Below are 26,428 nucleotides of genomic sequence, written 5' to 3'. Positions count from 1 at the left end.
GGCCCACGCTGAAAGCTTCGAGGTAGATATGATCACCCTGATCATCTAAAAGGTAAAGACTGACGTTTGTGTGTCTTGGTTAAATTAGATATTTTCCTTAAATACATTTGCAAAGGACTTGTTCACTACATGGATGCATTGCATCTGGAGACTCATATCCTGTTAGAAAGTTTACAAAACAATAACAAAGAGACACAATCCAACTGTAAAGACACAAAACGCCAACAAGACTACACAAATGACTACGACTGGGTATGTTTTTGGTGTCACTGTTGATCTGAGGGTTTTTCTAATAATGTATTAAGTTGGATCCATTACTGAAGGACCACGGACCACTTAAGGACAATGAGGGCCAAGGAGGTCTGGAAGGCTTAAAATGAATGTCATGGTTTAGGTAAATATGTGTATATGAGAAGGGTGTTTTTGGTCCAAAGGACAGGGTAAAGTTCTAAACACTGAAGGATGTGTAACAGCTGTAAAAAAAAAAAAAAAAAGTGTTTTTGGTCAAGGTCCAAAGGACCAAAATAATCCAACAGCCTTGAAAATGTCCCATGTTTTTAATCTATGGGTTTTATTAATAATGCAGCAGGGATTGGATACAGTACCAAAGGACCACTGACCACAGCACAATGAGATCCAAGAGCCCAAAAGATTCAAATTAACATTAGTGATTTAAAGAGCACATTCAAATAATTGATTTCCTTTCTCTTTTTTTTGTTTTTGGTGTTGGAGTGAGTACATCCCAGCATTAAGTCTGCTCAATCATGTATTTTGTGTTCTATTTTAGTTCATTAATAAATTTACACGCTACCGTTTTTGTTTAAGAAAACACACTATGATGCAAGTTTTTCCGTCTGGACCTGAGAAAGTTTGTTTAAACTTTTGATGCAGAGTTCTTTCAGGACCTGGGGTAGATAAATGTAACAACCGCAAATTTCATGACTGAGGAAATTTATATCTGACCACTAGCGTCCTTGATAAATCATTGACCTCAGCATTTTTCCAGTCTTGATTATCATTTTGTATATTTTTGCCAAAATCATCATTGTTCTAGCAGATATGCAATTTTGCATCCATGGCCATGTAACATTATGCTTCAGTAGGTAGGGTTAGGCTTCTCTGCTGCACTATTAAAAGGCAGAGACTGTGAATTAATATGACTTTCATCACTTAAATTAATGCGTCATTAAATCTGGGTGCACTGCAGAGGTCAAAAAGTTCATTCTTGGTATGTTAACACATTTATACATTGTATACTAATTGTGTCTATCACAGGTATCAAACATTTGTCTCAGTTGTTGCAAAATTACAGTAAATTAATAAAATGGCACCACATATTTTTTTTGTAATTTGCAGTATTTACAACAAACAGAGACTGAGTGCCAACTAAAAATGAAAAGAAAGCTTGTATATAACATTTCACTGCAGTGTAACAGATGCAGAGGCTTAATGCATACTAAAAAATAACGCTTGTGTCAGCTAATTCCACACGTTGTCCATTGCTCGTGCGTTGCCCATCTGTGCTAGAGGAACAGATCTGTGTCAGCTGCTTGCTGTATCTCAGCTTTCTGGGGTGATGAAAGGTGTGGGTAGAAAACTCCAGAAATAAGCCTTCTGGGCTTAGTTTCTGGATGCCCTCCCCATTTCCGTTGCATACAAATTGCATCTAACTGATTTTGGATCATGAATAAGTGATACCATTAATTTGGACAGATGTCAACTTTTTTTGGAATGACATTTATTACACAAGCAATGACTCTCTTACTTAAAATATACAAAAAAGAGCTGTAAAGCACATTAAATCAAACCCATTGCCAATTTTAGTTTATTCATCTTTGATTGGTATAGCTGAAGGGTCATTATCTAGAGAAAATGCCTTGTGTTCTCAGGTTTTGAAACTGATATCATGGTAAATCCTCCATTCAGTTTTAACAACTTTATGCATCTACATTTTACAGAACAGAAAGAAAATTTCCAGCAAGCCAAACTACATTCAGCCGGTATGAAAGAACCCCTTAAATCATCCAAACACAATTCTATTTTTCCCCCTAAAAAAAGATTTACATATTTTTGGGCAAACATTTTCCCAAGCTGCTGCTGGTGCACTACTGACACGTGTTGATTTAACAATCACACTCCTTTACAAACATTTCCATCATCTTTAAAATGAAAGACGGTAGACTGAAATGCACTGAGGAAATTAAGCTGCCAACATCTAGACAAAACAAAATCCAGTGTTGAAAAAAAAAAAAAAAAAAAAGTTCAACTGTACAAGCAAAACAAACTTTACTTTTCTTTCAAACTTGAAAAAGAAGTGAAATAGAAAATTGTGACAAAACATGACAAAAAAAGTAGCAATACAATAATAGCATCAGAAACCTCTGATTTGATACACTTCGGTCAATAAATAGCGATATGGACAAGATCCATGAAAGAACAATCACACCAGTGTGGATACATGTAAATGACACCACCCTTTGGATTACAGTGAACTGATGGTAACATTCGTCTAATAAATAAATGTATTATAATAAGAGCTGATGGCAGCAGACAAGAAAAGTTATTTTAAAAAGATGGACATCGCCAGTGTTGCTGTGCCCTTTTAAACCTCGGCATCATTGACCTTTCTGATATTTCAGTGCCAATGTTATTCCAATGGCAAGGAACAGAGGCAAAACAGAATCAGAAACAAGCAATCATCGTTCATCAGAAAAAAACAAAAACTCAACAGAATGCCATTTCATATCATCTTTAAGATTAAAAGACTCAAGAACAATGTCTAAAGTTAATAATATATCATTTATGCATCTGATTGAGGGGAGTTGGCCTGCAAGATTTAAAATTAATGCCATTAGGTCACTTAAAAATGCTCTAAACTTGAAGGATGTATAACAAAATAAACACAAACATATTAAACCTAAGACCAAAACAGTGCCAGCAGTCTTGTAAATGACAAGTGTCCTATCCCGTATGCCTCAGTGTTTCATTAAGGACAAACAGTATTTAAACAAATGACCGTGCCATTACAACAAAGATAATACACCAGATTAAGTCAGAAGATTATGTTGCTTTTCTACGTATCACAAGTTATTCTTGCTATAAGCTATGGCTGTAGTTTTTAAACTCTCAAGTTGAAGGATTTACACATTTATAATAAATGTTCAAGTTGCAAGCGTTTCTGATGATTGTGATCATGCATCATGATGTCCTTAGGCCCCTTCTTAAATGGGTTGTGGGTCTTCTGATCATCCCCTAGTTTAAACAGTAATGCGTTTCCTTTTTGTTGACAGCGTCCTCATCATTTCGTATGTTACACTTGATTTGGATAGCTAGAATTTAAAATATATTGATACTATATTTATAGTCTGTAAACTTGGCAGACTATCAAATAGAGAGATACTTTAGATTTTATTCGTGACAACAGCTGAAAACATTTCTGTTTGCAAACAGAGACAGTGCCACTGCACTCATTCACGTAAGAATTGCATATTTACATCAATTACATATTTAGATATCAGGTTTGCCTGTCAAGCCACAACAACCTAATAACCCAAATCACTGAATAAGTAGAAAACAAGTATGGGTTTTTCTCTCTCTCTCTCTCTCTCTCTCTCTCTCTCTCTCTCTCTCTATATATATATATATATATATATATATATATATATATATATACATACATATATTTATTTATTTATTTATTTTTTTCCCTTCAGATTTTTTCCAACACTGAGCTGAGCAGCTATTGTGCAAAAAAAATAAAAGCACCAAAATCAACCAAAAACTTGACAGCTCAACTTAGGCTTGGTGGACCTTAAACTGTCACAGGGCACTGTTAGCTACAGGAGCAGCTGCACTGTAGAAACAAAAATCTGCAGAGCAAATAGACAATGTTATGCACAGCAGTTTTCCAAAGGGAATGTGACCCCAAACTGGTTTGGGGGCATCTAAAACTGACATGAAAACATATGAGAGGTGCCAGTTCAGAACCCCCACAAATAATTTACAAAGAGAGAACTGTCTGAGTTCTTGTTTGTGTGACAAAGACCTCCACACTGTTACAGAAGAGCCTCTTATTTACAACTGTATTCTTAAATAAGCTGTATTCATGTTCACATGTACAAGAGATGGCAAGAGGAGATGGAGAAATACCCCATCTTTGAGATACTCCTGATGGGTCATTCTAAGTCAGCATAAGGGAAAATACACCATCCTCACATTATATTTCAGTGATTTACGCAGAAGACTGAGAAAACTCCTAGCAAAAATAAAATCTGACTGTAGAAATGTTATGCATTGCTGTGCTGTAGCAGAATGTATGTTTGGGTAGTGTGCTTACAATACAAAACAACTTTTGCAGTCAACTCCAAATGAGCGACCATAGCTGCCATTTAATTCTGCACAGAAATTGCTTCGGAGCTATATTTTAGTGCAAATGCAAAGTTCTGTGACATTTACAGGGTTTGGATATTAAGGCCATAATTTGAAAATACACAAAACGATAATAGAGCATCACCAAACTACATAAGAGTTCCCAATTTTGATATGGCAACTTTTTGTTGGATAAGAAAATTAAAATGATGGACACAAGAGTGAAGACGCATAGCTGATGCACAACTGGTTCTTCATTCATATGTAAAAACACACACACACCCAAAGGAATTTATACACAAGTCAATGATTAATGTTTGCGCTACAGAGTGTATCCCTTGCACTGGGATGTTATTAGGGAAGCATGTAGATGGCTGTTCAGCATTTTACTTTCAGCCAGTTCTCCCTGTACAGCACAGCTACCATCAATATGATTGGAATGCTTAATGTAAAACCATGAACGGACTTTGCCAAATCTTGCACATTGAGTTTTGAAGCAGGACAAGAACTAACATTAGGCACCTGTTCATCTGCTGACAATGCGGCAAGAGGCCCACATTCAATGTGATACATGAACGTTTCTTTGAGTCAGTCAAAATAAAATGCTTTACATGATGGCTAACTGCAGATTACATACACACTATGTTGTTTTAAGTAGGTGCAATTTAAGCTATACATCTGTATAATTGTAGATGAACACAACCTAAAGAAATGCTCTGAATATCAGCTCTCAGGGTTTTATTCCAGTTTTAGGATTCAGAGCCTGTATAGTGCATTTGGTTGAAAAAAGGTTTTGTCTTCATTCTTCCCTTCATGCCTTGGATCCAAATCTCTCAGGGCTTTTGTGTTCTGATTGCAAATCAGCAAAAGATTTCTGAGCGGCAGAGGCCGTTTCAGAGGAGATGCAGATGGACTGAGGATGGTAGAGCAGTGTATTGTGGTTATGGTCTGGCTGACCTTTGGTCCCTGACACACCAAGTGCTAAATTGGTGACTGGACAGCACTTTGTATTTGTGGCTGATGAAGAAAACTGATCTGCAATTCTAAAATATAGCAAAGTAAACTTTTAGACAACTTTTTAAGGAGACCTACTGACATTATCGATTTATAACCTGGCTATATAACACAACAACAAAGAAATGCTGGTATAATTTGATTTACTTTTCTTTCTGAATCACATACACACACACACACACACACACACACACACACACACACACACACACACACACACACACACACACACACACTTGCTCTAATGAAAGTACGGTGTGTATGTTGATGGCCACAAGCTATAGTTTTACATTGAATTTAAGTGCAATTTATGGAGAAGACAAACCAAAAGATGTTTTTATCTGCTCCAGTTGTTTGAGACTGCCTTGCTGTGTCAGGGCCCTAAGGCAGGCAACAGTCAGAATGTAGGGCATAGCACACTGTGAGAGACTGGGGTGGGGCGAGCATATTACTTTCGGTCCATCTGTCTCTGTATGTGCCAACCCCCAATGGCAGCCTTCCTCTTGCAGTCTCAATCTAAAGAGTTATAGTCTTGCACTAGTCTAGGTCTAATCGGCCTTTAAGATGGTTTGACCAGCTCTGTCCCTCTCTTTCTCACTATCTTCCTCCTGAAGGCTGGCTTGCAGCTTAACACAGATGTTTGTGTCACCACTCCGCAAAGCCTGAATAAAGAGGTCTGTGTGTTCTTTTAGCTGGTCTAGATCAGTCTGGGTGCGTCGGTTCTGCCTGAGGAGCTCCTTGGTGCGAAGTGTGATGTCTAGCAGGCCAGATTTGCTCAGGATGTTGTAGGTGTTGCAGAAGCGTTTCCTACGTATATCAGCATCACTGTCAATGTGGTCATGTTCTCCTGGGGAGAACCTATCCTGGGCGCCCCTCTGGAAAACAGGGAGTGTTGGGTTTTTAGAACTAGCGGCTTGAGTGAAAGAAAAGGATGAGGTAAACTCCGACTGACTCAGAGTTGAGGAGGGTCTTTCACTGGCTGGACTGCTGTTGGTGCTTGTTTCTGCTGTGGGGAAAGAAAGTTGGCTATGGAGCAGAGGGGACATGGTGCGCGGCGTACCAGGAAGACTGGGAATGGTTGTGCTTGAATTATTTGCATTACCACACAGATTTCTTGGTTGTTTCTCTCTCTGAAAGTGGTCACGGTGGTTGGAAGTCAGACTGTTGCCTCTCTTTGACCCAGGTGAAGAGGAGGTTGAAGAAGAGGAAGAGGAGGATGCAGAGGAGGGTGAAGATATGTAAGTAGTTCCTCTCCCTGAGGAAGTGGAGCTGTCTCCAGGATGGGGAGCAATTTTGGGGTACGATTTCAGGATTGGAAGATACTTCTTAGGGTGTCTATGTCTGGAAGTAGCCTCTCTGGAGGCAGGGGAAGTTTGACGAGAGACCACAGGCTGGAGGAAGACGACCTGCCGCTGCTGGACCACAGGCTGGACCACAGGCTGAACCACAGGCTGAACTACCTCTACTGTGGGACTAAATCCCCAGGGTTTCAGAGCAGGAGGATTGTCTCCAGGCTGAAAGGGCAACAGGCAGAAATTGAGAGGTTGCATGGCATGCGTAGTAGAGGCACTGAGCACTACTATATATAAAAAAATAAATAAATAATAAAAATCACAGCTTTATCACATGTAAGTCTTGGTTAGACCAGGTTAGATAAGAGTTTTTGAAATGTTTAATGTGCACCAGGATTGTTTAAATAAAAAGGGAAGAGAATATATCAAGGTGTCATTTTGAGCCAATACTATGTTTATGTCTTTTTTGGGTGGAGCATTCCAGACAGGCATCTGAGACTGGACTGTGAGGATTGATAAAACAGGCTCAATAAAATTGAATAACAGCTTTCATGCTGTAACCTGATTATTTCACTGCCTAGGTTTAAATGTCTCTAATTGGATCTATTTAAGCGAATTGATCCACACAGGTAATATCACAATACGGGGTTTTAGGTTTTAAGAATTACGTTTTTGCTGCACACCTGCTTCAAGAGCACATTATTCATGATGATCATGGGAGAAAGGCTGGAGTAGGAGCCTCCCACCACAGCCATCTGAGAGGGCTGGGGCCCTGAGCCAGAAGTCTGTGGCCCCTGCTGTACAACGGGGCGGGGTAAATCCTCAGAGTCTGTGGTGTCCATTGTGCTCATATGTTCTGAGCTTGCATCTATGGGCCAGGAAGAAAAAAGCATGGGTTCAACAGAGTGATACCTTATAATGAAATCATGCAACACTGTGCTAAGACAGAGAGCAAACCTGAGAATCCAGAGTCTCTTTCTGATTCCGCCCGCGCGTTTCCAGACTTCATGATGCGTGGTCTGCCTGCTACCCTTGAGTGATTATCTGCTTTCCTCTTGGTACTCATCTCCTTTCCTGTTGTACTGACAATGTCCTTGGCTTGACAAGCTCTCACAACTATATCAGCATATCAAAGGCTAAGTTTTGTTAATAAAACAAGATAAAACAGAATTGAGCTTCATGTCAACGTCGAGAAAGCAGTGTAGAGCTGTACACATTTATAGATAAAAACGTGTTTATTTGCCTTTTTGTTAGAGCTGATCAATATGCTAATGTTACGATATTGTAGTATAAACTAGTTATTTCATTTGAAAAAGTCCTCCGTTTGTTTTGTATGATTAACGGCATGTAATGACAACACTACAGGTCATAGCTTTCCTACACAAATCTTTGCCACACAATGATACTTTAGTGTTTCTAATCTACTGTGGCCCACTAATCATTTTTATTTAATATGAGGCTATGATCAAATCTTAACTAGCCAAGTGACAATGAAAGACCTAGCTATAAGGTGACGCAGACTGAACACAGTTAAATTAGCACTTTGGTTAGCAGCGTTGTGCTATCGGGGCCGTAAACTAACACGAAGTAACGTCACAGACACACAAAAACACGTCCAGAAACACGACGATATTGTCTACAAACACAAAAAAACATGCTTACTTTATGTTGGGCGTTGCTGAAAGCTGAGGGACGGGAGCTTTCAGCCGGACGGAGGGGTCTCCGGTGTCTGCTCCTCTGTGTGGCCGTCGCGGCCGCCGCCAGCTCAGTTGCCTGAAACTCGGTGTTCCACGGTACTATCCACGAGACCAGCCGCCCCTCCCCTGCCCGCTCGGTCACATGCGGAGCACGGTGGCAACCACCGGATACGGCTGCAGTTTAACAGTCCTCCGCGGAGAGCCACAGGGGAAAGCGGGCTGCCGACGGCCAGTAGGTCTGAGATCAGCCACCGACAATCGTTCCTGAACGGCGGAAAACGCAAAAGGGACGGGATATCTGTTGAAGTCACTCAGCCATATTTGGTAGGTAGGGGGCGTGGCCTCGAGCCGAGGACCAGATATGTCAGACGTTTAGGCAGCTCGGCCCGCCCAACGGATTCGTTTCGCGGCCTCTGATTGGCCGGCGCAGGCAGCAGCTGAGAAACGTGACCTGCTGAATCTGTGGCAAGTTAAGGACATCGTGTTCGCTGTGCAGAGAGAAGGTGCAGACTGGAGGGCTGCACAGCGCAGACATCTCCGACGTACCGTCGGGGGGAATCCGGTGACGAGGAGTGTCGAGCGTAATGTTCTGGTGTATTACATAATAGCCTGGATGGCCTACAGCTAACCCAAGCTCAGCAAGTCTCCATGTTCGAAGGAGTAAACAAACCAGGAGCCATCAGAACAAAACGTACTCACGTGCACTTTATACGGAGACGCAGTGGTAGCGTTTGTGTTTGAAGTGTGCACACATGATCAGACAACCGCAAAGCTACTGAACCAGCAGCATAAATACGTTTTTCACATGCTGCTGGAAAATGCCTTTCACAAAGTACTGTTCTGTTTTCAGTAGGCATTTTGCCTGCGATTGAGCCATAATGAATGATGACTTCTAGAGTTGAGGACACTGAACACGCTGATAGTTTTTTTCTGTTAAAACAGCCACATCGCTATCATCTCACAATACAAATCAACAATAGCCTCTTGTACTTTGTTAACAGCGAGCTTACTATAGCGTGCACATTGGCCTCACATGTAACAGAACCACAAATGTTCCACAAATGCAAATATGTAGAGGCTCCTGGTATCTGGAGTGCATTTAATTTCATGAAGTCATCATGGCCCATGATCAGGCAGAGTGGCTTAACTGCTCAACAGAGCATACTTATGAAAAAATAACACTTGACATACTGAAAATGAAATGGATTATGTCTTTATTCAGTGTCTATAATGTTATGTGAGAGATTTTTTCAGTTTCATAATAATTCTAACAAAAAGAGTTGCTGCAAAAAGTCAAAGTGAACATGGAGTCACGGAGAAGGTCTGACCAGTTTGACAGCTAAGGATGGATAAAGGCTCTAATGCTTTTAAACAAATGCCAAAGCATTCTAGCCTTTTTCTCCATACACATTCTCTACCTACTGTTGTATCCTATCTATTTATAAAACGTCAAACAAAGTCAGATTGATTTTTGTGTGTAAGAAACAACAGTCTGAGCCAAACAAGTTTGCAGATATTCTAGTTTGCTTTCATACAGTAATTAATGGAAAAAAAAAAACCACAAAAAAAAAACAGTAATGTCCTTAACGTCATGGAGCATTCTGACGGATATAGTAGATGAGGAAATGTGCTTGGACAGAAGATTAATGCTTGGTTGTGATTAATTCATGGATACCCCGTTGTTGGCCAACATGAAGGTCTCTCCTCCAAATCAAAACTCGGACTAATGTATGATCAGGGAATATTTATCTTGTTCTGAGGGAACTGGCACCTAGAAAGACAAGATAGTCAGATAAATTTTGATTAATATATCTTGATTAATGATGTTACATTTTTCTAATTATGTTTTTAATAAGTCACAGCTTCATGTCACTTGTTCATTGCTGCTCACTCACCTTCCACCAGCAGAGTTGTGATTGTTGAACAGAACACAAGACTATATACAGCAATATACAAATGTGATTTAAACACCAAACCAGAATAACTGGCTGCTGAATATATTTATTTGTTTATTCAATGGAATCACACTCCAAGAGGCAATCTGAATGGGCTGTTCATAAATCTTTGAACAAACACAAAACAGCAATTTAATGATTGATAGAGCTGACAGAAAATCAACACACGACTTAATGATTAAATACATTGCAGTCCTCTCAAACCTGGGCTTAGTAATTCTCTACAGGAGATAAAATAATCACATCCAGAGTGCAACTGGCCCAATAATAAGACCCAATAATGTTTCAAAATTTTGTTGAAAAACACCAAGTTATCATTTTGAAACATATGAATGTTTAACAGAACAGGCCTATAGGCTACAAGGGAAACAGGGACCCCAGAGCATCTGTGTGAAGTGGTTTTTCTCATTGTCGATAGAAAAGTCAAACTGCCCTTCTGTAAAACTGAAGTAAAGGCCTAAACATTCACTTAGATTTGTCATAACAGGAATACATCAGGAGCCAAACAGTGCTTTTTTTCTGACTGCCCCTTCACTTTCAACTGTCAAATGAGGTCGGTACCAAAATGAAGCCATCATAACAACATCAGCCGAGTGTTTATCCCCCAGGTTTAATTTAAGTTAAACTCCAGTTTAGTTTATGTTCAGGACAGACATCATACAATTTGAGCCATCTTAATCAGATGGAAGAAATTTACATTCTTACAGACTGTGTGGTCCTTTGACCATTAAGTATGGGCTGGAGGGGTCATGAGATAATGGCCCTGTGGCTTTGAGCTATGGTTTACATAGGAATCAGAGTCAAGATGCATCGCTCGTATTATGTGACCAGACCACAGCCAAAACTCCATTGCCACACAAGTTGCTTCGCAGATAATACACTCGTGGTGGAACACCAGACCAACAAAAACAACCTCCTCCCAGAATGACATTAAGTCAATCGTTTGGTTGTTAGCAGGGCTGATTTTGAGGATGATTTCTATCTGACTGTTCAGGCTGCTGGATAAGATGTCCTCTCCTGTTTAACGGGGAACATGGTGAAAGCCGGTCACCTCCTCTAACAGTTGAACTAATTTAATCTGATTAAAAAATAGATTCCACCTTCTGAAAATCACCGTTTATATCCTATGATTGACTCACATTTCCAATACTAAGAATCCATGCTTGAAGGTTTCATTTTTCATTCATTCATTCATCTTCTACCGATAATTTGTTTCCAGGTTGTGGATTGCTGGAGTCAATCGCAACTCACATTGGGCGGGGATGAGTTACACCCTGGACAGGAGGTTACTTATTTTTCTGAATCTTTTTTAAAGCAATACTCACATCCCCATAATACTATAATTTACTGTGCAGTTGCAGTGAGGAGCTCTTTTCATTGTGCGCTTCTAGAGTGATTTGAAACACAAGTCAAAAGCCATGCCAAAGTACATTGGGTACCCAAAGCCAGTGTTTTAATGCTGAGTTGTGGTGAAAATATGCTGCCACAAAGGGGAGATTTTATACTAGAAGCCATTGTTTTGGAAGCTACTGAACTGATTTATCTAAGTGTGAACAAGGACTGTAAAGTTTGTTTTTCAATACTGAGACCAGAATGTCTTCAGGTTGTGGCCACACTAGGCCGATAACTTTGTCGAAACATATTCATCTCCCTGTTTCCTTTGTCCGGATTAAAATAGTGTTTTTTTTAGGCCAACAGTCTCTTCAGTGAATGAATCTGAAAATGTCAGCTTGGTGTTAAGTGTGTACAGAGAAATAATGATGGGGATCTCTGTGTTGTCATTATGGACAGCAGGAATGACAAGATTGGCAAAATACTATTTATTAGCCATGTGAGAATATACATTTTGTTTTTAATTTGCACTTTCATAGAGGTTGGAGGTCCAGCATAGGCTTCCCCTGTGTGACCTGCTGCCCAGACTATGTCACTACTTCCTCTTTTACTTTGAAATTACTTGCCTTGTGTATCTGTCTGATGTTTCACTTCATACCCTTGTGTCATCCCAGCTTTAACAGCTGCCTAGCTCATTTCAGTTCTTGAGATCTATTCCCAGTTTACTGTATATTGTCGTGTATTTTCTCCTTGTGTTCTCCTCACTCTTTGACAGTCTGTCCACTCTATTTTGGGTGTTTTCTTTAGTATATGCCACCAGAGTTTTATCCTTTGACGTGTAACAAATATTTCTTGCCAGCTCAGCAATGCACGTCTGCCTGTAAGATTATCTTTGTTTACGTAAGACTGCTCCCCTGAATCCACCTTGTCTTTCCTGGATGCATTATTGCACATTAGAGAGAGAAGGCTAAAATTGCAGCAGCAGACCACAGAGGATGAGATATTCTCATGTTCACTTCCTATATGGATCAAACTCTGAATGCCCTGGATCCTACTATTCCCATAATGCAACTGGATAACTTTGTTAATGACCTACCTTCAAATTCCACACACACACACACTTTCTGATCCAAACTTATGGTCTTAAGCTTGGTGATGACATCATCGGGGTCATTTTTATTGAATATGCAAAGCTTGTATTTAAACCAAAGAAAACATTTTGTGCCTGCTTTCACAGGTTGACTTGTACAAGTTTAAAGCTTTTTCATTTATTTCTCATGTTTGTCAAAAATGCCTTCATTGTACCACAATTCACTATTGGTTACACAACAATTTCTGAGAGGGGAGGGCTCACAGAGGATTACTTGTGACACACACTCCCCTTTTGACCTTTATGTGAAAAGTGACCACAGACAAACAAAATACCAAACTTAGAACATTGGTCTGTGTGCAAAGTGAGGGGTGTTGTATTGTTCTGGACTTGCATAGCATTCTTGCTCACAGGAGGCATTTAAATTCTGCACAAGGTAGATTTGGTAGCACAAAGTCAGACTGCATTTTAGGGCCAGAGTTCAACACTGCTGTTTTCATTCTCCAATTGTACCTGGATGTTTTGTTGTTTTGGGCATTACAAATTAGATTCATACAAAATCTGTCTCGTACTTGCCACATCCATTTGCTGTCTTCTTGTGTTTCCTCCCCCTAGGTTTATTCTTGATGGATTCACTGCTGCTGTGGAGAAAGAGCCAAGTGCAATGAAGATACTCATGTCTTGAGGTCTGAAAATTACATGTTGCTCTACTGACCTTTTGTTTTTTAGAAGTGTCTGACGGAGTCTAAAAACATGAGCGTAGGTGGGCACAAACAACTGGCAGTTAGCTGTACAATTAAAATTTGCCTTGCATTCAATGTTTCCTAGAAATTCAGCAATTTACCTGCATTCACAGCTCTGATGCTCCACAAATGTGAGCTGCACATTTGTGCTGGATGTCATGGGTGCAATCTTTAACATCTGAGAAGCAAGTGAAAGAGAAAAGATAAATCTAAATTAAGCACCATCTGCAAGCTAAAACTAAACTCTCAGGCATTTCTGATTCATCGTCTCTGATTAGACATTTTCAACACCTGCACAGTGATGTTATGCTCAAGGACGGGATGGCACTCCAGGTTGTCGTCTCCACAGCAACCAGCGCATCGCTTTAACGGGACACAGGCAGGTACATAGATGTACCCCACTTCTCCTGGGAGCTCCTGCTCCACATCCACCAACTGCTCCATGGGGTGACACATGCTCTTTGCCAGCACCTCCTGGAACATCATCCCTAAAGGACACGTTCAGTCTTTTGTCTACCAGTCATTTGTAGGAGGTGTGAAAGCCTGCGTGGTGGGATATGACGAAAACCCAGCCCTTACCTTTAGGGGGACCATCTCCTGCACGAGGTGAAATCTGCAAAACACAGCAGCTGAGTTCACGCAACAGTTGCAGAGTGCCATCTTGTGGCATTGAGAAAGTACTGCATGCACAATGATCCAGTATAAACAGTGATGCAGCATGGCCTCAGAGGTGTACCACTGTGCCAGTGTTTGTAGATCAACAAAAAGCAGTAAAATGAGCCAGCCAACCACAAAAGTGCATTTGTTTCTCAATTTGTTGTAATATGAGATGGTTTATTATCATAAGAAGTTAAAACCTTCAGAGAATGTGAAGAATAACAGCAAAGAATAGCTGCTGTCTTGTCTCATGGGGTTTTTCCACACAATAAACCGAGTTAAAACAAAGGAAGTACTGAAAAGTGTCATGACACAGCATGAGTTTTGTTAAATTCTCACAACCCAGGCTCCAGACTCACAGTGGCAACGTTCCTGATGTTCAACGACAAATCAAGCAGAAACAATAGTGTGAAGTTGATGTTGGCTCTGTTTTCTTTTGAATATCATCTATCTCTTTCTGACTCCTCACCTCTCTGCTGCTCCTCTGACGCTGGGAACAGTTATATAGCTCAGATTAGAACACAATGCTTTATAGCTTGGACAGCGGGTTTTATTGCAAGATTGTTGTTTGCCTTTAGTGAGTTTGTATTTCAGGCAAAAACAACACAAACACAGATTCCTTAAATGGCCACTATCATCCAACAATAGAACCAAAACAGCAGCTGAAATGAGCATAAAACAGTGTGATGGCGCAGTGTCTTTAAATTGTACATGATGAGTTCTATAATAAACTGTATCTAAAACTGACATTGCGTGCAGCTTTTCCTGTCTCATCACTGGCTTTTCTTTCTTCCTCTAAATTTACCACTTGCCCAAGGCTTCCAAGGGAAATGCACAGTGGTTATTATCATTCTGAACCAAAAAAAATAAAAAAAATTTAAGATGACATGAGAAACAAGTTGTTCTTGGCATCCTTCTCTCTTTTGATTTCTTGTTTTCCTCTTCCAAACTTTACATTATTTACATAATAAGAACTACACAGAGTGATCACATAGATGCTGTCATTATAATGTCTTAGAATTGAAATGCTGACCACTGATCCCAAGACTCAGGGGTGAACCATTTTGAATTTCAAATCATGATGACCTAACCAATGGCATTTGAACAGTCACACTCAGTGATTTTCATTCTTTGTGCCACTCTGCATACCACACGTAGGCTACAAAGATTTCCATTCCCCATCTGTTGCTGTGCTGCTTCAAATCTCCATAAAACAAGCAAGGAACTTTCCAAATGATTGAAATGAACTTTATGGGCTGCGCTTTGCATAAGACACAAGCTGTATTATTTTACAGTCTACATGGAAGCCACCTTTTTGAGATTCTCCCTTGCTTTGATCACATTAAGAATCTCCTCAACATTCACGAAAGCGTCTGTCCACAATCTGTACAGCCACCGTGAGATGAATGATTTATGATCTCTGGAGTGCTGCACCTTTATCCTCACTTTAAGATCCAGCACCTGGCTCAGTAAAATGCAGTAGCTGTGTGAATATCTGCTGATGTTGGATCTGTCAGTGGTGGGTCACACAGACATCAGGATCAGAATGCCTGCCACCTCGGTGTGACTCTTCACTGCTGCACGGAAAGTGACTAATAGGAGTCACATTTGGAGTCACAGAGAAAAGGCAGAGCCTCTTAAAAAAAAAAAAAAACACCCTGCCCTCCATTTCACTGATTCCATTTTTCCTCATACTTGTGAAATAGTCCATCATCGGTGGGAGGTGTTGACGCACAGATTATAATGAAAAGGTTAGGTCACATTATCAATAAGACTCGTCACGGTGCTGGTTGATTTACCTGCGCAGGTACGAGCTGAACCACAAGAACCAATAGAAGATGAGAAATCCCGCTGAAGTTCCGCATCCTGGCGGGAACAAGTCACCTCCTGTCGAGTCCGATCAGTCAGAGGGAAGAGTAAATTACACACAAACATACACACAAACACACACAAGCACACACAAAGAGAGAGAGAGAGAGAGAGATAGAGCTTCCAGAGGCAGGAGTTTGGGTTCGCGCGTCCTCAGTTGTGCACGAGCCGAGGTGGGATGAACAGCTCGCGCCAATCTGTCTGAATTGAAACCGCACAGCTGATGATTAATAGGGAAACTCTGAAACATGACATCAACACAGATGATGACTTAATTTGTCCTGTCTCACACACACACACACACACACACTAAGTCAAATGCCTGGATGATCCCATCATAACAGCCTGTATATTTAAGCCAAAGCTAACACTGTTAATATGACTGCACAGGGGGGTTTGAACTGTTAGAAAACCCCAAAGCTTTTTAGGACAATAAACATTTCAGCAGGCACTTATTGGTATCCATAAATATCCATCAAATATGAAAATCAATTGGTAGACTGCTGAAACCCGCTCAGGTGTGCAAGACATCACTGTGCATCTACAGTCTAATTTAACTAGAGCTGAAGTTACCTTTGCACCATTGAAACACACATTGTTCTCCGTTTGTGGGTGATTTGCAACTTAAACTGAAGCATATCCATGACAGCCAATATGGTATCAGTATTATTGTTATGAAGGAACACCTGAGTCTTTTCTAATCAACAGCACTTTAACTCTATGAGTAACAAAGAAGCACACAACAGGGATGAATAAAAACATTGGCTGTGGAAGACAAAGTCAACAGAAACCAAAGCTTGATGCTGTGATGACTTAATGCCTGATGCATTGGATTTGTACAGTTTAAAGAGTAATCCTGATGGACGTTTATGCATCTCAATAGATTTCTGAAACAGAAGGGAAAGTTGATCTAGAGGTCCAAAGCTGTCCATCCTGCTGTTCCAAATGGCCACAAAAAAATGCAAAATTTACACCAAAGGTAACTTGTGCACTCAATTCCTCTTGTTTTTCCTGCACCTGATAATACAGAGATACTGGCTGGCATTGTGAGGCCACTGTCTGGGGAGAATCAGCAGAATGTCTCAGTGTCATATTCCTCCATTTGCGATGTTGGCCTGTTTATGTACAATCACATGTTCACTGCTGGTGGCATTTGTGCCATGAATGAATGAAGGTCATAAGCAACTGAAATTAACTCTGCTACTACACATTATTTGGCTTCTTGAGGTTTTCACATGCTTTCAATTTATAGTTCCTCAACTATCCCTGATGTTTCTTCCTCAAATGTGACCAGCCAAATCCTAATTCTTGTTTTGTGTGGACGAAAAGCACCAAGGTGCCCTCACATTTATTAGAACAGTGTACATTTGTTTTCACAGCCAGTCTGATTTATGGGATAGTTAGGCTGATGTGTTCTGACAAACAGCCTCTGCCGAGGAAATACCCAAGATGGACGATGGCCTCTTCTGATCATGTTTGCCTCCCACAGTCTGTGATGAAGGGCCAGCTTGGTGCTCATGTAGGAATAATCACTCTTGTCATGACTATGATGCAGTATCCCGGGTCTTATAGAAAAATAGGAGATAAAAGTTTATATTAAAGAACAAACACAAGGTATATGTAACTGTAATATGATGCAAAATCCAGATATAAATCATTTCACAGACAGCATTAACACTTCTAAACCAGGCAGGAGATTGGGCAGTCTGTGATGACTGTGATGACAGCGTGAGCTTGTTTTGAGTTTCTCAGTCTTCGAAAGAGAAAAGAGTTGGCAAACAGTCCTTGCAGACACGCCTCACCCACTTTCCGGGGATTCCCCTTCCTGCTCAAAGGCTCAGTCTGATAGCCAGAGTTCAGACAGACAGCTGCTCCTTCCTGTGTCTGGGAACCGCACTGATGATCCAGTCCCAGTCCCCATCGAGGGAGGATGGGGTTGGCCTCAGCTGGAGCAGAGGCAGCAGGTGGGGCTACACAGCTAACATCCTCAGATGTGGGCAAGGCCACAGCAGTCTTTAATTATATCGTCAGTAAAGGATAAATTGAGTAAGTCCAGGGTTTGTATAGGAACTCAGTGTGACTGTGTCTGCAGGTATTAGGCCTTCACTGTCCGAAACAGAGCTTTTATTTTACTTTCCCAAATTTCTCTGGAATTGATGCAAGCAATGAAAGATAAACAACTAAAAAACCCATGCTCTCAGCCACCGCAAAATGTTTTATCCTTGAAACATCTACAAATCCCCCAAATCATGTTTACTGTGGAGAAATGCATGGCTATTTAGAAATGTGAGAACATTGACCTTGTACTTCAAAAGTAACTGAGCTTTCTGTGGCTACGGAAAATGACAGAGGAGGCATACACACTTCTCAAGATTAATCTAGTTCAAATTTTAGACCTATTTTTAATGTCTGTGATCACAATCCATTTTCCCAGATTTTTTTGCCAGTCTTGTGTTGCAGATGCATTGTGGGTATTGCTACTGGTTCCCAAGCCCACAGTAGCTGGTCAGACCAATGGTGAGGGATAAATGTGACCCAAAGGGCCAAACAGATGCAACTTCAGTCTGGGACAAACAGACATCAACTGAACATTAGGGCTGGACTTAAATAGCCTACGTTGCGCTGAAGACCAAAGTGCCTTAATTTAATCTCATTGTCATGGTTGTGAAGAAATTAGTCTCATTCAAGGTTTCTCTTTCGTGTTAAGAAATTCAGAGAGATGAGGCCTGATAAAACACAGCATTTCCTGGTAATAATTTACAAATTTATTGCTCAAGAGACTCACACTGTGGGAATAAAAGCTAATTTTCTGGGCTGTCGATGTAATTCAAAATCCAGAAATGGCTAGATTATCACCATTTTAAAATCTAAGTGTTGGGTTTTTATTTCACTAACAAAAAGAGCAGTTGTGTTTGGCAGTTCTTCAAAGCTTTCCTGATAAGCCTCCCTTTTACACCACTTTAATTAAAAGTGTTCACCAAAAGAGTAAGAATAAATGTAAATGATAAGACATCTGTTTACAATTTTCTTTCTTTCTTTCGATAGACACAGTTGAGAAACATGCTTCATTCAGTTCGGAATATTTATTTGTTGATGAATTTGAAGGTTATGCATCAGGAAATCATGGTTTGAAAGATGTTTTCAAAGCCTGTACACAAAAATGTCACTACACAAACACACAGACAAGTGCCTTCAATTCAAGACTGAATGTTTGTGTTCATATTAAGTTGGATATTGGCCAGAATTTTTGTTCTTTAAACTGCAACTTAACCTGAATTAGCATGAAAATCTGAAATCATCTCTGCAAGGGTGCAAGTACAAATAATAAATAAACCAGTTTTAGATTATTTGTTGGGTACTAGTGTTCAAGGGAGATTTCAGCAATTTCCAGTATACCCCCCAACAAAACTTAAATTTCCTCCAATATTAAGCAATGCTTTCTGTTGGTGACAAATGGATTACTCAACTCCCAACTTGATAATCATCAGCCACCTTTCAGCCAAATATATTTTTCTCAACAACATCAAAAACAATCTGGAGTGCTATGAAGCACGTACAGGGCCAGTGTCTGGCTCAGTGAGACTTCAGCAGAAGACCTGTCTATGTGTAACACAGAAAGATTGTGACATTTAAAACCTGTAATCCTTGAATAGATCATCAATGTCACTGCCTAAAATCACAATATTTGTTCTGTCTGTTAAGGTCAAATCCAGCTCACCTGTTTAAACAGTCCACAATCATGCCATACAAAAACGTCAGTGTCACTGCTAGACATAAAAACATCTAGAAGTGTTTATGTAGTTAACACATTGACAATATGCGGGCGGAGATGTTACATTAAAGACTACTGCAATTTTTCATCAGGTAGGTGGAAAGCATGTTAATTTACTGATATTACATCACAGTCTACTTCTCTGTGGAGAAGGCTCTCTTCATTAGTGGGGGAGGGGTCTTTCCTGCTTCATACAGAGACTCAGGAGGAGGGGAGCTCAAGCAGCACCAGTCTGGGATGCGACCTGTCTGGTTGTAATAATCCCGTGATACCGACCTGCTGCCCAGGATGTCCTGAAGGGCCCCGAAGATCGCGCCTGTTGAGCAGAGGACGATTATGAATTATAAAAGCTTATATTCAACAGAAACATGCTGAAAAGTAATATTACATTTTTTTTCTTTTTTCCACCCCACTACCTGCTTCATTAACTGCTTTCAGTTTCCACTTCAGCAGATTCAGCAGGTAGGAATGAATATCTAAAAATATGTATTGATAAATATCTATAAATCTGAATCCAATGTCTGACCTCCGAGCCAGGCAGTACAGTTGGGCTTGGCAGGTGGAGCGTGTATACGGAAATTCTTGCTGGCCAGCACAGTGCTGTACTTGGGTTTCTCCACCAGGAGTCGTATCTCTGCCAGCACACGGTGCAGGAAGCCAGGCAGCATGGCTGTACCTCCGATCACTACCAAGTTCTCTGAGAGCACTTTACGGGTGTCAATGGGGCACTAAAAGCAAATACCAACACACATTTTCAGATTAATTAATTTGCATAGGTAGCACATCATATTCTCTTTCATTACATTATCCTTTTTGTTCAAGAAATAAATGTGCACTGGAGGTCTTCTGAGGTCTTCCTTTTAAAAAAATTAATTAGTGAAGAAAAGAGTTGAAACAATCATCAGTAACTTCGTTCTGCCACATTAACTTGCAATAGAAAAGATGAGGCAGCAGAACAGTACCCTACTGTTATCAGGACAGATGTAGCCTGAAACAAAGTGTGGTGGCTGAAAGTTGCTGTGTATAGCTTTACTGCAGGGCCTCCTCCTGAGAGTACAGCTCAACTTATGCCTCGAGAGAGCGGCTGTGCCTCAATACATCCTGTACAAAGCAAGGCCATGATGAGACTTTAAACATACTGCTGTTTCAGTCCAACCCTGGGGCTGTGTAAATTCAGCTGTGCTGTTTGATATTAATTAGAATGTCTTGGCCTGTATTCATCTCCACATGAAATAACAAAACTGCACTCTATTACTAGAATGACCACGGTGGAGTGTCGCTATGGCAACCACAGAGTCCCATGGTCCACTCAGCTCCACAGCTGTCTGACATGGAGAGAGAAACTGGGTTGCTGCATCCTCATGCCAAAGACACTGAGACCTTAAAGCCAGATAAACCAGATAAGCAAGGCTCACATTAAGCAAAAGGGAAGATTGATGGGGTGGAATCCAAATTAATGCACATACATGACACCTGAAAATGAACGCAAACTGCTGGATATCACATAATATTAAGTTTTTGCCCATATTCAGATACCAACAATGACAGAGGCAGAGAAAGAGAGGGGGGGGAATCACCTGCAGCTACCGTTACAATTTTCAAATCTTCCAGCATTCATCTAAAATCAGACTGCACCAGATGGTCATTAACTGAACATCTTGCCCTCTCAGATAGCAGGGCACAAAGAATGAATAACTCTACCTTGACCAGAGCATCAAGTATCAGAGAGGCCACACTCTTCTCCTCATTGTCCTGTTCAAACAGGATCTCCATAACAGAGTCCCTGAAACGAATGAGAAGATCTGATCAACCACAGCCAAAATTCCCCTCAGAGGAAAAAGGAAAGACTATTATGAGCAAAGATTTATGGGAGGACATGATAATCAGACACTCTTTTCATAGAGGGGATTTGAAATAGAAACATGACTCATAGATTCAAACACAGCCTACACTTAAACATAAAAAAGATCATTTGCAAATGTTTTGAGAATTAAAGAGCATTTTTTGATTAACTACCTGATCGATCCTTTGACGTGCAGGATTTTCTGCCCATCCAGGGGATAATCAACGTCTGGAGGAGGGGCTGGACGCTACAAACGGATTCAACATTTATAGCAATACATAATTTTATGCAAACATTGGTTTACTGATTGGGGATTATTGTGGCAACTCGTTTACAAGCCACACCTCGCTCACCTCTGCTGTACCATCCAGGTTAAATTTGGCTTCTTGTATCTTGAGGCCTCTCTGCAGATCACTGACAAAACATGTTCTGACTGTAGGGAACAAGAAAATCTTCGTATTTACTGTATTTTTGGAAGATTAATTTGACAAATAGCATTGTTTTTTTTTTTTTTATTATTAGTAAATAGATAAGTTAAAAGGCTGCACTTTTTTTAAGATATGCTGCTGAACTGATCTTTCAGAATAGCAAAGTGGGAGGTTCATGTCCTAACTCTAAAATCAACTGTGTCAAACTTACCCTTGATGTCCTCCACAGTCTCCTCTGGGATTGTTCCTGAGGAAAATAGAAATATCATAAATTACACAATAATTTTCTTTGGTGCACTTGCATACTAATTGGCCATTTCCCCCTTTTCCATCCGACTTAGATTTATGATTAGACTGAACTGGTGTACGGGAAAAGTATGAGCTAACGGTACAAAATGAGTAGTATTGAGTGATTAAACACTAGGCACTATAATTTTCTTGAGGAAAAGGGAGTGTTCTGTGATTTTTTTTGCCCTTATTGCCATGGAGATGGTTTTAGGATTGTGTACTGACTATTACTCAGAATTATGTGTAGATTGATATCAATGATGACTGCTGAAGTAGAGTTTGTTCAACAATCCAGTCAAAATTGCTGACTGTCTTAATCATAGCTGTGTATACACTAACAATCAAAAGTTTGGACACAAGTGTGTGCAGCTTCTCTCACACATATGCAGCTGTAGCTCTCCCAGCTCAATACCATGATTCAGTTTCCATTTCAAGAAAAAGTGTGGAGAGAAAATAGCCTCCATGGATATGTATAATTCAGTTCAAGAAAGGGATTTTACTCAAATGTCACACAGAAAGTTCCCCTTATGAATACTCAATGATGCATAATAAGTCAAAGTCATTTTTTCTTTTAACAAATCAGCAGTTCATATTAAGAGTAACAATTTATCCATTCAAAAGACAATGAGGTAAAGAGTTTTTCAGTTATTACCAATGACAGCGGGTACACTCTGTCCAGTAGTAGTGTCTGTGTCCACCGTGCACTGCTCCACAAGAAGTCCATCTAATTCTCTAAAATAAACAGACACTTGCAGTTAAAAGCACAAAATAAATGTTTCCATTTTGCAATCAGAGGATTTTCAATTGAAGGTGCCAGGTGACAACATGCAAAATCTCACTCTTCTCTTTGACCTGTCAGAGCTACTTACTTGTGAATGGCTTTCCCTCCCAAAGGCAAAGCCTCCCAAGCTGGCAGAATAGGTGTGCACTCATAAACCTGAATTCCAGTTAAGGTAAGGTATCAGTCCCAAAGTAAAGTTAACATACAATACATACAAGTACATGTCATTTTGCATGTACAAATTCAGAAATTTCAGACTAACTGCACTGCACTACAGTCACATTACCAAAACTAATCTGTTGAAAGATTCCAAGATATCAGGAAAAGGATACAGGCAGCACTAGTGTCTCTGTGTGGCCACAGTCCATCACTAGGGCAGAGTTGATGCCTAAAGTCATGATGGCCATGAGGTGACTTGGGGCAAACAGCACAGAGGGCACCTGGAAACACCATGACACTCAGTGTAAAACCTCAGAACTCCACACTGCACTTTTTTCCCCCACTGTTAATATGATTTGTCAATTTAAAATGGTGAGTAATAGGTGACATTCAAATAATCATTTCATCATTTGTAGGTTTAAATGAGTTTCAATAAAAAAATTGTGCTTTCTTTTTAGAAATTGCATTCAAAAAGAGTAACAAAATCTATCAAAAATCAAATTAATGAAATATATTGTGGCCATTGCACAACTTATTATATGTATGTATCAGATTAACATGACTGTGGTACCTCAAACTGCTTGAAGAAAACCCTGGTGAGTGTCTCCCTGAAGTGAGACGGGCAAAGGATGGACTCGATGATGACCACTCTTCTGTCGCGAGGGTTCACCAGCAGGTGTCTGAACAACACAAACAGAACATTCTTTGATGTGATGTAAGCTAAAAGGTTTGCACATACTGTACTGTTTCTGTAAAAGACAGTAATAATACACAAACCTTATTAACCTTTTGAATACTTTGCTACAACGAATTACTTATGCCACAACCTCTCACCTGAAGTACAGTATATGGATAAACTCTTTGAGTATGACATAAAGCTCTTCTGTGTTGATGCTGTACTGGACAACTTTGATTGCCTGAAAGTCAGAAACCACGTACCACGTTAACAAATATGTTTCAATTTCCTAAGAACTTTCCAAATGTTTACACTGAATGATGGCTCACCTGTTGCTGTCCTGGTTTCCTGATCTCGCTCGGAATTATGAACCTGGGCCCCGTTTCCCCTGCAAAGCCACATCTGCAAAGAAATACAATTGTCAGTTCATCAGCTAGACAACACACAGCACAAAATGTTTAACAGCAAAGCCAAATTCAATCTGTAACCTTTTCAAACCTTCCACACAAATAAACATGATAGGGACTAATAAAGAATCACATTTTATCAGGAAGTGTTTCTGAAATATAGTGATGGAATTGTCTATCGAGGAGGAAAATTTCCTTTTGGTAGTTGCCCGTAAAAAAAAAAAAAACAAAAAAAAAAAACAAGAGTAGCTCTGTGTGAAATAGTGTAGGGCTTCCCCTGTAAACAAAGAGATCATTATTAGAAACAGAAGAGAACTGTCTGCTCTTGATTTTCATATGACATGCTTCTGGACATTTTTTATGAAACCCTTTAATTGAATTTGAATTGATGACAGTTTGATTTAAAGAGTCCAAAAGCCTGGGAACACTTACACAGTCAAGTGAAAAAGAAGTGGTCTCAGTGCTGCCTTTAAATAAATGAGACAAGAGGGGAGGAACGTACATGTAGTTTCAGACCGCTTTCAGATTTCTAGATAATTGGTTCACTGAACCAGCAATGAATTTAAGGAGATTTTTTTCATTCAAACTAGTACAATAATAAAAACATGGTCTGGTCTGATGAAACCAAAATCATCTTAGATGTTCAGTGGATCTAGGGACCTCAAATGTAATCCATCTTCCCATCGACATTAAACCACTTATCTCCACACCTGTGATCTGAAAAGCTTAGCTTTAAATAAGGTCACAGGAATTGGCCCAAACCTGAATGTAGGCTTTTCACAGTTGACACAGTGATGAGGACAGTCGGTCATCTGGACTAGATTTTCTCTTTGCTCCAATTTAGCATCAGACATTGTTAGTTGCTCTGACTGCAGGGCAAAGTGTAGCTAACACCATCATTTACCAACGGTACTATGCTCAGAAGTATGATAGTGATGTGACGTGTTCGTGAATTTGTGTTAGAGCTGAAATGGATATTTGTGAAAATACATAGGCTACCTAGCAACGTTAGCATGTGATGCTAACTGCTAAGAAGATGAGCTACTCACTTTGTGTAAGCTGCTCCCAGATCGATGACGATAGCAGTCTTCTCTCCTCCACTTCCCAAACCGTCAAATATGGGCATTTTACTTTATCTGCTCGCCTTTAGACGAAAATTAAGTCTGCAATTAGCACCGACAATGGCAAATTCACATCGTATTAAAAAAACGGTTTACTTCCTGTTGGGTTGGGTTGGGTCCACAGAAACTCGGTGACGTCACGTGAATCCTGCCTGATCAAAATGAGCCAAAAATGATGGAAATCTGAGAACCCAGTTTCATATCCAGCATGTGTTGATTTTTCAATCATTAAAAAGAAAAATCACATTTAGGAAACTGCCTACACTTGCAGACCTGATTGTACAATTGTTATCAGTTTACTGCTGCATTTTTTTAAACATTGCAAATATATTGTTTTGCTGTGGGCCTTTTTCGTGTTTTTAACCATTGCTTGGAATGAGCTGACAGTCTCTGCACTGAAATGTTCATTTATGTATGTGGTGTGTCAGTAGCTATGTAACTGTGAACAGGTGAGACAGCCAAGCTACAACTAATTAGAAACAGGAAAATAAGCGGGTTCAACTGTTTCATGACATAAAAAAATGGGAAAATGTTTTTATAGGTTAAAAAAAAGGAAAAAAAGAAATGTCACTGACAAACGAGGTACAAGTTAAAGCTGATGATGCCCAAAGTGTAACCCCATTGTATCACCACAGGGGGTCACTGGAACTTTTTCAATTACTTCAAAACTTTCTAGAGATCTCCTTATACATTAAAATCCTACTGTTACCTCACCTCTCGTCAACTTTGGCTGAAAACACTTTGAGTCCATCCGTTTTTTTAATGTGAAGGTGTTTAAAATTAAAAGAGACAGCAATGTTACCTGCATTAACATCACTGACAAACAAATCCACAAAAAATGTCTTTACCACAAGAAAAAGCCCAGAGTGCAAAATTATTTATAAAATCGTCATGTCACTGACGTTGTTTTTAATACGGAGCACTTATGGACCTCTG

At 40.0% G+C, this 26,428-nt stretch overlaps 3 protein-coding genes across 7 annotated transcripts; all 3 read right to left on the bottom strand.

Moving 5' to 3' along the window:
- Window positions 1-1,807: 1,807 nt before the first annotated feature.
- On the bottom strand, window positions 1,808-8,703 carry cipcb (CLOCK-interacting pacemaker b). Of its 2 annotated transcripts, none has more exons than XM_029496952.1 (4): window positions 8,337-8,703; window positions 7,632-7,810; window positions 7,358-7,542; window positions 1,808-6,896 (listed from the first exon to the last, which is right to left on the bottom strand). In XM_029496952.1, exons 2-4 carry the CDS (start codon window positions 7,738-7,740, stop codon window positions 5,931-5,933), a joined length of 1,260 nt encoding a protein of 419 aa, XP_029352812.1. In that variant the 5' UTR covers window positions 7,741-7,810; window positions 8,337-8,703; the 3' UTR covers window positions 1,808-5,930. The 2 variants fall into 2 exon arrangements, with proteins under 2 accessions (XP_029352812.1, XP_029352813.1); XM_029496953.1 differs by having other exon boundaries at window positions 7,632-7,790.
- An 877-nt stretch (window positions 8,704-9,580) lies between these two features.
- On the bottom strand, window positions 9,581-16,085 carry LOC115038033 (snake venom vascular endothelial growth factor toxin HF-like). Of its 3 annotated transcripts, none has more exons than XM_029496849.1 (7): window positions 15,948-16,085; window positions 14,071-14,104; window positions 13,783-13,979; window positions 13,593-13,669; window positions 13,464-13,493; window positions 13,321-13,389; window positions 9,581-10,142 (listed from the first exon to the last, which is right to left on the bottom strand). In XM_029496849.1, the coding sequence occupies exons 1-7, from the start codon at window positions 16,011-16,013 to the stop codon at window positions 10,106-10,108; spliced, it is 510 nt and encodes a 169-aa protein (XP_029352709.1). In that variant the 5' UTR covers window positions 16,014-16,085; the 3' UTR covers window positions 9,581-10,105. The 3 variants fall into 3 exon arrangements, with proteins under 3 accessions (XP_029352709.1, XP_029352710.1, XP_029352711.1); XM_029496850.1 differs by having other exon boundaries at window positions 13,321-13,386; XM_029496851.1 differs by lacking the exon at window positions 13,464-13,493.
- Window positions 16,086-19,085: 3,000 nt separating this feature from the next.
- Window positions 19,086-25,602, bottom strand: actr10 (actin related protein 10). 2 transcript variants are annotated; one of them, XM_029496466.1, is made up of 13 exons: window positions 25,421-25,602; window positions 24,294-24,366; window positions 24,123-24,205; window positions 23,860-23,968; window positions 23,462-23,569; window positions 23,218-23,285; window positions 23,001-23,080; window positions 22,272-22,307; window positions 21,977-22,065; window positions 21,806-21,879; window positions 21,491-21,572; window positions 20,316-20,517; window positions 19,086-20,105 (listed from the first exon to the last, which is right to left on the bottom strand). In XM_029496466.1, the coding sequence occupies exons 1-13, from the start codon at window positions 25,495-25,497 to the stop codon at window positions 19,924-19,926; spliced, it is 1,263 nt and encodes a 420-aa protein (XP_029352326.1). In that variant the 5' UTR covers window positions 25,498-25,602; the 3' UTR covers window positions 19,086-19,923. The 2 variants fall into 2 exon arrangements, with proteins under 2 accessions (XP_029352326.1, XP_029352327.1); XM_029496467.1 differs by having other exon boundaries at window positions 21,986-22,065.
- Between the last annotated feature and the right edge of the window lie 826 nt (window positions 25,603-26,428).

Source organism: Echeneis naucrates, chromosome 24, assembly GCF_900963305.1.
Source record: "Echeneis naucrates chromosome 24, fEcheNa1.1, whole genome shotgun sequence".
Lineage (NCBI taxonomy): Eukaryota > Metazoa > Chordata > Actinopteri > Carangiformes > Echeneidae > Echeneis > Echeneis naucrates.
The sequence above is the reverse complement of the archived record's forward strand: the minus strand, read 5'-3'. Positions and strand labels throughout refer to the sequence as shown.

Coding starts and splice junctions, on each gene's coding strand:
- cipcb (XM_029496952.1), bottom strand. CDS start 7,740: ATGAGTACCAAGAGGAAAGCAGATAATCACTCAAGGGTAGCAGGCAGA. Junction 7,543..7,631: donor AAGAGACTCTGGATTCTCAG/GTTTGCTCTCTG, acceptor CCTGGCCCATAG/ATGCAAGCTCAGAACATATG. Junction 6,897..7,357: donor ATAATGTGCTCTTGAAGCAG/GTGTGCAGCAAA, acceptor TTGCCCTTTCAG/CCTGGAGACAATCCTCCTGC.
- LOC115038033 (XM_029496849.1), bottom strand. CDS start 16,013: ATGCGGAACTTCAGCGGGATTTCTCATCTTCTATTGGTTCTTGTGGTT. Junction 13,390..13,463: donor ACACTTCTAAAAAACAAAAG/GTCAGTAGAGCA, acceptor CTTTCTCCACAG/CAGCAGTGAATCCATCAAGA. Junction 10,143..13,320: donor ACAGCAAATGGATGTGGCAA/GTACGAGACAGA, acceptor TTGTCTTTCTAG/GTGCCAGTTCCCTCAGAACA.
- actr10 (XM_029496466.1), bottom strand. CDS start 25,497: ATGCCCATATTTGACGGTTTGGGAAGTGGAGGAGAGAAGACTGCTATC. Junction 24,367..25,420: donor CTGGGAGCAGCTTACACAAA/GTGAGTAGCTCA, acceptor ATTTCTTTGCAG/ATGTGGCTTTGCAGGGGAAA. Junction 24,206..24,293: donor GGAAACCAGGACAGCAACAG/GTGAGCCATCAT, acceptor TCTGACTTTCAG/GCAATCAAAGTTGTCCAGTA.